Source organism: Sorex araneus, chromosome 10, assembly GCF_027595985.1.
Source record: "Sorex araneus isolate mSorAra2 chromosome 10, mSorAra2.pri, whole genome shotgun sequence".
NCBI lineage: Eukaryota > Metazoa > Chordata > Mammalia > Eulipotyphla > Soricidae > Sorex > Sorex araneus.
The window spans coordinates 22,247,378-22,260,786 of record NC_073311.1 but is presented as its reverse complement, the minus strand read 5'-3'; the positions used below and the strand labels follow the sequence as shown (position 1 = coordinate 22,260,786).

General features: G+C 37.6%; 1 protein-coding gene across 3 annotated transcripts in view; it reads left to right on the top strand.

Annotated features, from left to right (window-relative positions):
• PPP1R12A (protein phosphatase 1 regulatory subunit 12A) overlaps positions 1–13,409 on the top strand; it is a 122,836-nt gene that overhangs the window by 59,559 nt on the left and 49,868 nt on the right. For all 3 annotated transcript variants that reach the window (XM_055118110.1, XM_055118111.1, XM_055118109.1), the window contains exons 4-8: positions 3,859–4,018; positions 8,858–9,002; positions 11,681–11,755; positions 12,448–12,536; positions 12,687–12,844. In XM_055118110.1, coding sequence (XP_054974085.1) covers positions 3,859–4,018; positions 8,858–9,002; positions 11,681–11,755; positions 12,448–12,536; positions 12,687–12,844 — 627 coding nt within the window. The remainder of the gene's footprint in view (positions 1–3,858; positions 4,019–8,857; positions 9,003–11,680; positions 11,756–12,447; positions 12,537–12,686; positions 12,845–13,409) is intronic.

Sequence of the window (13,409 nt, the reverse complement as noted above, 5' to 3'; positions counted from 1 at the left end):
AGGCAAATGTCCTGTCACTCCGGCCTGAAAAGAATCATCTTAATATAAACACTGATTGTTTCACACTTCGAAGAAGACTGCCCCCATCAGATTCGCTTGTGATACTTCAGTATTTCCTATCCTGACTTGAGGTGTTGGGGGGGGGGGTTAGACGTAAACTTTGTTTTGTACAAAAGGAGCAATCTTTAGTATAAAATATGAGTCTGGTAGTGATAGATACCTGATGAAGGGAATGAAACTGAGTGAGTTAAAGGACAGTAATATTCACTTCAGAGTAAGAGACATAAGAGAGCTTAGATGGTATAAGAGATGTTCAAGAGCACAGTCTGGAAATGGCAACTCCAGTCTGGCTTGAAGTGCATAAGGTCTAGGACTCAGTCAAGGGGAGGACTGTGGGTGGCTTCCAGGTGGACAGGCACAGTATAGACAGCACGAAACAGACAGGAAACCGCACTCATGGAGAGAAATGCCATTAAGATTTAGCATTGAGTTTGAGCTGACCACAGTGTATTATTTCCCTAGTCTTGACCTCTTTGTTCTCCAGGCTCAGATAACCACTTGATATCTCCAGTTTGATGTTTTATTAGGGAATCTCAAACTTCACATTTCCAAAGTTGAAATTTTTTTTTCTAAAGTTGAAATTTTAACTTTTCCAGTTGCTCAGGCTAAAAACCTGTGATTCATCCTTTAACTTCTCTTTTTCTTTTACATCTAAACTTGAGCAAATTTTTGGGTTGCTTTGAAGAACCTCATCTTTCTACTTCATTGATACCACCCTTTTTCAAGTTAACAATGTCTCTTGCTTAGGTCATCTTAACTCTAGCCTCTAATTAGATAGCCTCAGTTTCAGCTAATTTTTGTGTTTAACTGATGCCTTAAGTCAGCTTTTGTCACCCTTCTAGTTTACCTCACTACTTTGTAGGACAGTTTTGCATTCTTCTAAAGAAGAGCATTCCAATTGGGCTTCTGTGAACTCAGTCTTTCTCCCTGAACATTGGTCAAAATTATGGCAGTTTCTCTATTTTTTGCTCATACAGTCACCTTTTCAAAGATAACTGTTTCTTATGAACATATAAAAGAATAGCACATCTTATTACCCTATTGTTCCTTTTACCATATTTTATTTTTCTTCACAGAGGTACCATCTTCTACTATACAGTAGTAAGTTAACTTTTATACTCATAGCATGAATAAAGTACCTGACATGTAGTAGACAGAACAAAATAAATGAATGAATAGATGAAAAACTTCTGACAGTGCAGTTGGATATGTGGAAATTACAGGAAGCATTTTAGCTAGAGTTTTGTGTATGCATGTCTGTGTATGCAGTTGTTACTCATTGTTCATGTAGTAAACATTTCACTAATTCTTTCTGCTTTTTCAGACAGTGTAGATAGAAGCGAAAAGACACAGCATTTTTACCTTTAATAAATCTATAGATTTCTAGAGTAAAATATTTTAAATGCAGTATAGTGTGTATTGTTTTTTAAGTTACCAGCAGGTGAAGCTGTAAGGCCACATGTAGGTCATTATTGTAATGTTTTTATTGGTTTGTTTAAGCTTATTGAAAATAAAGTCTAGAATTCCCATTCCTCTTTATGTTTTCCTCATCATCTCAACCTGGTACAGCACTTAATGCTTTTAAGCGAACAAATGTCTTTGTAAATTGTTAAAATTATTGAGCTTTAAACTAATGGTACTAATGTTCTATGAGTTTTACATTAAGCAAAGCTATTTTACATTGATTACTTTTTTTTTTTTTTTTTTTTTTGCTTCTTGGGTCACAACCCAGCATTGCTCAGGGGTTACTCCTGGCTTTGCACTCAGGAATTACTCCTGGCGGTGCTTGGGGGACCATATGGGATGCCGGGGATCGAACCTGGGTCGGCCGCGTGCAAGGCAAACGCCCTACCCGCTGTGCTGTCCCTCCGGGCCCTGATTACATTTTTTACACTGATAATTAGATGAAGAGTGGACCTCTGAGTTGAAATGTTGAATAAGCATTTTTATCTAATCATGAAAATAGAACTGTGAGGTTTAATTGTATAGGATTGTTTCAGAAACTTTTAGGTGGGGTAGAGAGTTGGCCAGTGTCCTGCTCTGTGCTCAGGAGTGGCCCTTTGTGCCCAGGAAACTGTATGCTGTGCAGGAGATCAAATTGGGATTGACTGCATGCAAAGTAACTTGCATTTCCCCTTGTACTGTTGGACTGGAGCAATAGCACAGCAGGTAGGGCATTTGCCTTGCACGTGGCCGATCTGGGTTCAATTCCTCCATCCCTCTTGGAGAGCCTGGCAAGCTACCCGTGGCATATTCAGTATGCAAAAAACAGTACCAACAGCTCTCACAATGGAGACATTACTGGTGCCCGGTCGAGCAAATCGATGAACAATGGGATGACAGTGCTGCGTGCAAGGCAAATGATGTTGATGCCTTACCCGCTGTGCTATTGCTTCAGCCTCCACCCCAAGATACTGTGTGTGTGTGTGTGTGTGTGTGTGTGTGTGTGTGTGTGTGTGTGTGTGTGTGTGTGTGTGTGTGTGTGTGTGTAAATTCAAAAGATGATTTTTGGGGGGAGGTGACTTTATTTTTCTTAATTTATTTATGTTTTTAACTTTAAGCTTCAAACAGAAAAGTTAAGTGTGGGGAAAAAAAGGTATAAAGTAAGGTCAGAGAGAGTGCAGGAGATCAGGCTTTTCCTGAATGAACCAGCCATGTTCAAATCTCCTACATGGCATATGGCCTCCTGACCTTAGCCAGGGAGTTAATCTTAAGCATAAAACCAGGAATAGGCCCTGGCTGCTGCTGTGCACAGTCCCAAACAAACAGAAAGGTAAAAAGAAAGCCAAACTAATGGTGTGAGATGAAAATAATCGTAGATGGGTTGGAGAGATAGTAAGTGAAAAGCTAAAGCAAGGTTCATGCCCAGGCTCCACGTAGGGCCTGCTAAGCCCCGTCAGGAGTCATCCCCGTGCACTGCAGGTGTGGACGCAGAACCTCAAACAGAAAATGAATTTGTAAAGAAGGCTAATGAAACAGCTACAGTATTCTCACATTTTCTTATTCAACCAGCTTATTATAAGCAGCCCTTTTTCTTCTTTTTTAAATTTTTTTTTTATTGAGTCACTGTGAGATAGACCCTTACAAAGCTGTTCATGATTAGGTTTCAGCCATACAATATTCCAGCACTCATCCCTCTACCAGTGTACATTTCCCAGCACCAGTGTCCCCAGGTTCCCTCCCAGAACTCCCAGCCCCCACCTCCAGCCTGCCTCCCTCCCTCCCTCACCCCCCTTCTTCCTCCCTCTCTCCCCCCACCCCCTTTCCACTCTTCCTCTCCCCTCTTTTGCGATTGTGTTTTGCAATATTGATACTGAAAGGTTGTCAAGAATAACCCTTTACCAACTTTTAACCCTCAAATCTTGTCCAGCGTGATCATTCCCAGCTATTATTGTCCTACTGGTCTCTTCTCTATCTTAGATGCCCTCCTTCACACACACTGTGGTTACTTCCAACCATTGACCAGTCTCCTACCCCGTTTTCCCTAGCCATGGATATTGGTATTCTATTATATATATGTTTGTGTATATATATTTTATATACAAGTGAGTACAATCATTCTATATCCGTCCCTATCCTTCTGACTCATTTCACTCAGAATAATACTGTCCGTGTCCATCTATTTATAGGCAAATTTCATGACTTCATTTTTCCTTACTGATTATAAGCAGCCGTTTTTAAAAAATGAAATTTTATTCCATTTTTATTTAAATTAGAAATATTTTAAATAATTTTATTTACCAGCATATAAGGATCATTTTTTACCATAAAATGAAAAACTTATTTTTAATTTATCAGGTGTTGATATAGAAGCAGCTCGTAAGGAAGAAGAACGAATAATGCTTAGAGATGCAAGACAGTGGCTAAACAGTGGTCATATAAATGATGTCAGACATGCAAAATCTGGAGGTACAGCACTTCACGTTGCAGCTGCTAAAGGCTACACAGAAGTTTTGAAGTAAGTGCTTTCATGGCCTTTTTTTCTGGTTTGGGTTGTTTTTTGTATATCATTGCCACTCTTATGATGCCATTATAAAAGTTATTTCATGCAGGGGTAGGTAACTTCTTTCCTGCCAAGAATCATTTGGTATTTATACCAATGTACACATGCCATACAGTACAGGCAAGCAGACTGCGAGCAGCTGACAAAAGCATATGTGTCTGTCCTGTCACATACCAGGGCCAGACTACATGATTTTGCATGCCTTATATGGTTAATGGGCCTTACTTTCCCCACCCATGGTTATAGGACAAAAGAGAAATAAGTTGCTTTGTTTCTAAAGCTACTTCTTTCACTTTGAAGTTTTGATTGTTCTGCTGCAATTTCTTCAGTTGTGACTTTTCCCGGACGTTAAATTTAAGTACTAGACAGCTATGATATGTTACCTTCTGAGTTAATAAATTATTGCAGTCATTTTCAGATTCCAAGACTGGCTGCTTAACAAAACTAAGAACTGTGTGGAGCCATGTTACCAGATTCTGAAAACATGATTCTTAATGAATTAGTTTTATGTAATTTATCTAAAAATTTTCTTTTTACTATATAAACACTGGAATTCATAGAGCTAATAGTTTAACATTGAATTTCAAGCTTGCCACAAACGTGTGGGGGGTGAAGGACAGGATAGAGAAGGTACCAGTGTGACAATAATAGTTAGAAATCATCACTTTGGACTAGAGCTGAGTGTTGAACTTATACATAATAAGCTTTCAGCATCTGTATTGCAAGCCATAATGCCTCAAAAGGGGGTGGACAGAGAGAAAGGAAGGTGGAGAAATGGAGGGGGGGAATGGAACATCACATGACTGAAACCCAATCATGAACAACTTTGTACCTGTATCTCACTGTGATTTAAAAAAAAAAGTTTTTTTAATGCCAAGCCTTAGACAACGTAACCTTGAGGTAATGAATTGATCCGTATATTTCCTTGCAATAGTTTCTTAAGTCACAATAAATTTTTGTTGTATGTTTTCTGCTTTGGTAACACAAAGTATTGGTAGCTAAATTTTTTTAATGATTCGGTACATGATTTTTTTCTTATGTCTGTGTGAAAGGGTAAGATTGACCTCTAGCAGTATCTACTGCATCCTTTATATTTCTGTTTTTTTAAGTTTTTAATGTCAGTCCTTCTCATTTCCTTTCTTTGGTAAATACAGTGAAGAGGTTGAAATGAGTCAGTTTCCAAATTTCAGACCCACTTCAAAAATTTAAACCTTTTTCTAAAGTAGTAGTAAACTTTTGATTTGTCTCCTTTCCCCCTCTGCCATCTATTTCTCTCTAATCCTAATTAAGCCTTCAGACCTAATTAGTGAGTCATAAAATGAATTTAGATGCCAGTGACATTAGAAAGTAAAAATTGAAAATATTGCAAGTGTTGCATATGCTTAGGTAAAGTGTCTTAGAATTCTTGTTTTCACAAAACTAGGTTGTTCTGTAATACAGATTTCTAGCCTGCTTTCAGGTATTGTAATTAGGTTGTTTAGCTTATTTAAATTCTTAGCGTGTAAGATTTTCTTCTAATCACTGATTCCTTTAAAACTAAGCTTAAAATGCATAGCTCCATAGGCATACACATAACGTATTCCCGCCCCCTACACACACATACCCTACATAGAATTCTCTGCTGATGTCTTTTTTTTTTTTTTTTTTTGCTTTTTGGGTCACACCTGGCGATGCACAAGGGTCACTCCTGGCTCTGCACTCAGGAATTACCCCTGGCGGTGCTCAGGGGACCATATGGGATGCTGGGAATCGAACCCGGGTCGGCCGCGTGCAAGGCAAACGCCCTACCCGCTGTGCTATCACTCCAGCCCCCTCTGCTGATGTCTTAATGTCTGCTCTTCTGTCTGTATATCTTCATTCACCATCGGTTTAGCTTGGAGGAAAATTCCTTCCAATTTTTGGACCAAGTATAAGACTCCTAATCTTGTTGTTGTTGTTATTGTTGTTGCTGTTGTTGTTGTATTCCAAAAAAGCCCAGCCTCATTCATAAGTGCAGATAAAGATATAATGAATTACCATTTTTTTAATATCCTAATAGCAAAAACAATATTTGGCATTCTGTATTGGCAAAATAACTAAAGCAGTGTAAATGATACTAGAGCAAATTCTATCAAAGAAACAGTTATTTATCTTAGCGATTCTACCTTTAGGATTTTTTTTTTAACATATTCTCACATAGGAAAATGAGGTATGTGTATATGTGCTGACCATTGTTATAGTAGAAGAATGGCTGAATGGATTAAGATAGATTTTTTCGCAGAAATACTCTAATAATGAAAACACAACATACAGAGCTGGAGAAATAGCACAAAGGGCTAGAGTACATGCTTTGTAGGCAGGAGACCCAGCACAACATGGTCCCCAAACAATGATGGGCATGACCCCTGAACAAGCCAGGAGTAGCCGGCCTTCAGCACTGCCCGGTGTGGCCCTAAATATAAGCCAACAATTGAAAATGCCCCAGAGTATTCAGAGCAGAAAGAACTTGAGAATGAATATATTGTCAAAATCAGGTACCTCATAGGCATTATTTATGTCTATTAAAATTTATTTTTGCTTGTATTTTATTATTTATTTACACAAAATCTCTGTGAGGATTCAGATCTTGGTTAATTCAATAACCAAATTAGTAAAAGGTTGTCTCTGGAAAGGAGAAACTGACAAAAAATCAGCAGTAGGAGAGTTTCTAGATACTTTTACCTTTTGTACTTCCCAGTTAGCTTTCCTCAAATGCATGAAAGTCCTTCATTTTTGGTTGATGTTGATGCTCTTTGCTCGGTATACTCATTTTATCTCCATCACAGACCTTGTCTCTGGGAAAATGCACCTTTCTTCTCTCTTTCCTCTGTACAGACCCAAGTATTAATAAGTTATTGTTGCTTAAGATAGTTAACTTACAGTTTATACATTCTAATGGGGGGGTATGTTTTTTTCATTAGATTCTAGTATTGTAGCGATCATTTCTGATAATGAGTATTAATAGACATTTCATAGGTTTTGGTGTGGTGCTACCTACATGCAGCGGTGCTCAGGGCGCTACTTCTTACTACTCAGAGGCCCATGAGGAGCACAGCATTTTGTCCCATTGAGCTATTTCTTTAGTCCAGGACAGTATTCTTAACTTAGATTTTCTTTGTGTCAAATCTGTTGGCTGCTATTTGCCCCTTCTCTCTTCCTGTGTTGTTGTGCACAGAGCACACCTGGAGTGCTCACGTTCTCCTTTCAGCGGTGGACCTCAGTAGAGGTTGCACATTGGGGTTCAATGCTTGCACACTGGACCACAGAATCTGGCAAGATTTTGCTCTTTTTTAAAGTTTGCAGTGCTTGTGCATGCATGTACTCCTCTGAGGTTTCACACTAATTGTGGCACATTAGGTACAGCTGTATTGCTCACCAAGGATTGCTGCAGGGCTCTCACACGTGATTGTCAAGGGTCACACTTTCTGGTTATGACGCTTGCCTTCTTTTTAGTTGTGATGCTTGCTGGGAATCACACCCCTTCCTGGTACCTAAACACATCTGGCTGTGATGCAGCCACAAATCACTTGCACCACCAGGGACCACGGTGCACAGCAAAGCTCTACCAGCATTGAACATTCATGGTGACACCCAGGATTTGAACTTGTAACTATTCTTTTGTAAGGCAGGTTGTCTAAACCAGGGTTATTCTTTTATCTCTGACTTAGAAATGCTGGTCTGCAATTAGGTGAGAGTGAAGTAAGAATGGCATGAGGGATTTAATAAAAATACAGATTGTCAGGGCCCATAGAAATGGGTGAAACTGAGGAATATTGCTTAAGCAAGTTCTTATATGAGCTCTTACATAACAAGAATTGGAAATACTTTGTTCAGACATAAGGGATCAGTTTTGAAATTTAAAGCAATGGAGGGTTATATGTTAGTTATTACTACCACCTCCTGTAGGTTAAAGGAAGCCCTTCTCAAGCTCAACATCTTGGAAAGTAAGGTAAAGGTCAACAGATTTTATGAGCTGTGTGTGTGGAGCTGTGCTATGTGCAATTTATAGACCCACTATTTGCTCTCTAATTTTGATATTTAAATAAATTAAAAGTGGTATCGGTACACAAAAGGGCATACTAACTGTTTATGCAGTCTGCATTGTATTATATTACTGTTTTCCAGCTTTGTTGATGATGAGAATATTTGCTTTTTTATTGCTGCAGAAAGCCTCAACCTCTGAAAATACTTGTTTTGCTTTGTTTTGTTCCTAACAGATTGTTGTTTTATAAGAAAATTTTTCCATGCTACATCATAAAGACTCTTGAAGTTTTTCATAAACCAGTTCCTGGGCTGCAGAATAACAAAAACACTGTAAATTATGCTTGTTTGATTTCAGAATACTTTTAGAATACATTCAACCTAATGTGCTATTTCATGAGAACACCTGAAGACATTCCATGCAGTTAGTCTATTTAACATACAAGTAGTAGGGGATTTTTTGTTTTTTCTTACATTAGAAAATTGTAGGCTTTGCTGTGAAATTTACAATTGCAGATCACATTAACAGGAATTAACTTGTCATACCAAACCATACGACTTTCAAATCATTAAGAATTCAAGCTGAGTGTGTTGTAGCAGCAGCTCTAGCTACTCTGTGTTTTCTGAGATTTACATCCATTTGCCCCAATAAATTCATTGAGGGGAGGGGAGATTTGAACTATGAAATGCAAGATACGGCAAACTTTCGTTAACTTGCATGGTATAAAAGCTATTGTATTTGTTTATTCATTGTGAAATTTTAAATAATTATCTAATTTATGATCATTTCTTTAGACTTTTAATACAGGCAGGCTATGATGTTAATATTAAAGATTATGATGGCTGGACACCTCTTCATGCTGCAGCTCACTGGGGTAAAGAAGAAGCCTGTAGAATCTTAGTGGATAATCTTTGCGATATGGAGATGGTCAACAAAGTGGTAGGTTTTTTAAAATGCATTTTGATGATTTACATTTTTCAGATATAGTGCATTTTAACTGTTAGAGGAATATAAATTATATAATTCTGTTTATTTTGTCAGTTGGTTTTTAGTAAGCTGTTTTTCACATAACTGAGTTTAGCCTTGTTCTGCAAAGAATTTTTCTTTGAAAAATCTTTTTACTGTACATATAGTCAATTTAGGTATTTTCTTGATTTTATATTCTTGGGAATTTGAAAATTCTGTGCTCCTATGGCAATAATTTAACTGCTAAGAAAATGTATTTTTTAGTTGAAACTCATCATTATATTTATGAGTTGAAAATATATAGGAAACTGTTCTCATTCATAAATACTTCCTATTATTGTATTTATGAGTTGGAAAGCATGGAAGTATGTTTCCAGTTTTCTTTAGCAGATATTCTTAGTAGCTTGATTAGGTTAGGTGAGATTGCGGGTTAGAATAGTCAAATTTTGAAGCCATATAAAAACATGATGCAATGTTTAATATCCTAATGTTTCATGAGAAAAGTTAATATGAGGTCAGTGATTTGCTGGTATCATCCAGTTAGGGAGAAGGAAAGAAGGAACAAATGGTTTCACAAAATGATGAACAGATTCAGTATATTTTATTTTTTACCAGATCAGAATTTTTCTGTCAAGTGCCATCAGGTCGATTACCAAAGTCATTACTATTTGTACTAGTTCCAGCCCACTCCATGTTGTTGGTAGTAAATGATGACATCTCTGCAGAACTTCAAAACATGTCTCCTCTAGTGAAATTATTTGCCCTTGAATTCTGTTGAATATTCCTTATCCATTTTATAGGGGGTGATTCTTAACAGTGGTCCCTTAAATTATCTCATCTTTATTTGAATTGAGCCATCTTAGTTGTATTGTGTGCATTTTGTGGTTACTGGTACTGTTACTTAGTAACTGCAGTTTCAAATTGGGGAACTGCTAAAGGAAAGAGGGAAATAATACTGTATGCCCAAGATTTGCTCATAGGTAAGTGCTTTTTCTGAACTTGGTTCATTCCAAATAATTGGTTCATTCTGTGATACTGGTTTCCAGATAAAGGACTAGAAGAAAAACCTTTTGGGGAATAATTGAGGGATTTCTGGGGATTGAACTCTTAAGTCCAGGAATACGTTCACTCGTATGTGAGACTCAGCCGGAGCGTGGCAGCGGCGGGATAGTGGAGGTCGGCTGCCGGGGATGGGTCCCTTGAGGCAGGGAGAGCTCCACCTGGCCCCCTCTGGGGCACCCTTGGTGTGGAGTCCAGTGGTATGGTTATGGGGGCCTCATTTTATGCTTCTTTCCGGGAGAAGGAGCCATGAGTTCTGGAGGGTGGCAATGAGGAGATTATCTGGTGCCAGCAGGAGTTGGCTTAAGGGTGTGACCCCTGGGTCGCCGGAGGTTGGGGGAAGCAGGCAAGGCAGAGGATCTCTGCTCCCAGGTCCCGTTGAGCCCAGAGTCCAAGATCACAAAGTTTCGCATTACCTGGGTTTCGTGGGATTTCGCTCATGTGTGAGGCTCGTGCAGTGTTGAGAAATATAACTCCTTTTCAAGTAGATATTAATATCCTGATAATAGAATTGAGGGTTTTAATTTTGCCCTTAACTGAAATTATTTGTATAATTTTAGAAGTAACTTGCCTACCACCATGACTTCGTTGTGAATATGAAGCTCCTCTTAAAGAAATTTGAGTTTTCTGATGCCAGTACATTGTTATAAGGACTAATTCAGGCAAGAAGAAATCACTTACTATATTTGGTCAACAGACCTTTGAAATTTTCTTTCAGTGAACAAAAATACATTGACGTGTTCATCTGTACTAATATTTGAGACTAAGAAATACCAGTACTACCCTGAACTTTAAAATGTTTGTTTTTGTGTAGGAATCAGAAAAGTTTATAAAGTTTAAACATGGACCTAGCGTAACTTGGTAATTTGTTTTGCAGCTAATATTCCCAAGGAAAAGGAAAATTGTTGTCTACACCAGTTCTTTCATGCATATGGTTAGAGCAGTATAATTTATTTATATAGAGTCAAAAGCAGAGAACAGTATCAGGAGTTCAACAGTTAATGAATAGATAAGAAAAATGTCATAGATCATGTAGTCAGGCATTCAGCAGCCAATAGGATTGAAGTTGTGATGCATCTTACGGTATAGATGAATCTTGAACACTTCCAGAATGAGCAGAAACATAACAAATGGTTCCATTAAGTTGAAATATGTTCCTTTTCAACATAAGCAGCTCCATACTGGCAGGAAGCAGATTGGTGGCTGACACAGCCTAGGGGGGCAGAGGGGGAATGGATAGGTAATGCTAATAGGATGTCATTTCTTCAGGGGAAAACGAAAGCATTCTAAAGGTTGATGGTTGTAAACTCAGTAAATGAAGCTAAAATCCTTTGACTTGTGTACTTAGAATGGGTGGTTTTATGGTATTCAAATTATATTTCAGTAAAGCTGTTACCAAGCAATTGAAGAAAGCTCTCTTGGGTGCTTGGCACGCGTTTCTCTGACATCTCCTTTAAGTTATATGCACTGTGCTTTATAATTACCATAAAAGTATTATCTAGCTTCTAAATTCTTTGTAATCATCCTCAATCACTAAAAATATTGGCTGACTTACTTTATATACCATTACTACCCTCTTGTTTCCTTCCTAGGGCCAGACAGCCTTTGATGTTGCAGATGAAGACATTTTAGGATATTTAGAGGAGTTGCAAAAGAAACAAAATTTGGTATGTTTGGTAACTCTAAGAATTACCTAACTTATTGAATATATAGGATTTCAGACTGTTAAAAAACGTATTCGCTGGATGATTTATAATTAGGGTATTCAGTTGGTAATCAAACTGACAGTATGATTTAAAGGTGATGGTGGTAATGGTTTTTAATCATTTATGTTTTTGTCCCCATTTTTTTTAATCTGTACTTCTTTAAATAAATATGTCTATGTGAAGAGGTGTTTTTATATTTAAGACAATTTGTTTAGAGGATAGAGACTGTAATATAAATATCTCGCAGCCAGTTTTAGATCGTTTCCCAAAGTGGACAGTGCCACCCATTGGGGACTCCTGGAATGATCTTTATTCCCTTAAAAAGGGTTCATTTGTGGGAGAGGATGGGGGGTGGCGAGGGCACTAAGTGATTTGTTGTTGTTTTCCTGCAAAAGGATTGTGATCAACCAATAAATTTAAGAACTTCTGTCTTAGATGGACAAGGAGTTCTGAAACTAGACTCTGACTTTTTCAGTTAACTCAAGTTGGGGAGATCTAAGAATTCAGCCTAGTCCTATCTGGACCTTCCTCACAATTTAATACTTTTATTATTTAACTCCCATTCAGGTTATAATAGTTTTCTTTAGCATTTTTAAAACTTTTTACTTCCATTTTAATATTTTTATTTTCCTTGTATATATTTTTTTCTGAAGCTCCACAGTGAGAAGCGAGAGAAGAAATCACCACTAATTGAATCAACAGCCAATATCGACAATAATCAATCACAGAAGACCTTTAAAAAGTAAGTTTAATATTAAGTTTATGCATGTTACTATTACGAATGGACTGGCATGATGTGGAAATGATAGACATGATTAGTAGATTTGGATTGAAATAAAATTAATGTACCTGCTGTATTTGTAATCATTTGAAGGCCATTTTTGTTTCACAGCAAAGAAACATTAATTATTGAACCAGAGAAAACTGCATCTCGTATTGAATCTCTGGAACAAGAAAAGGTTGATGATGAAGAAGAAGGAAAGAAAGATGAATCTAGCTGCTCCAGTGAAGAAGATGAGGAAGATGACTCAGAATCAGAAGCTGAAACAGGTAAATGTTTGAAATATAAAGAGTTTTCATTGTGGGGCTGGAGTGATAGCACAGCGGGTAGTGTGTTTGCCTTGCACTCGGCCAACCCTGGTTCAAATCCCAGCATCGCATATGGTCCACCGAGTACTGCCAGGAGTAATTCCTGAGTGCAGGGCCAAGAGTAACGCCTGTGCATATCCAGGTGTGACCCAAAGAGAAAAAAAAAAAACATTGAATTTTGGTACAGAATGAAGTGATATCAAGATTTAATTTTCAAATGTTACAGAGTGATTTGTTTGCCAAAGTAGTGTTTTTCAATACCTAGATTTTAATAATAGATTTGAATTTTTATTTATTGTTACCACATTGCCAGTTGAATGAGTTATTTTTTTTGATGAGACCGTTACATGAGAGTTGAAGTTTTAGACTAACAAGTAGTGATTGCTATAGTTTATTATATACAGTACCAGATACTGGTAGAATTAGGTTGTAACAGTAACCTTTATGAGAGTCAGTATGCACACTAAAGAATGCACAGATCACTGCATGTGATGGTAGATGTGAATAATTGATCTCAAATTCTCTA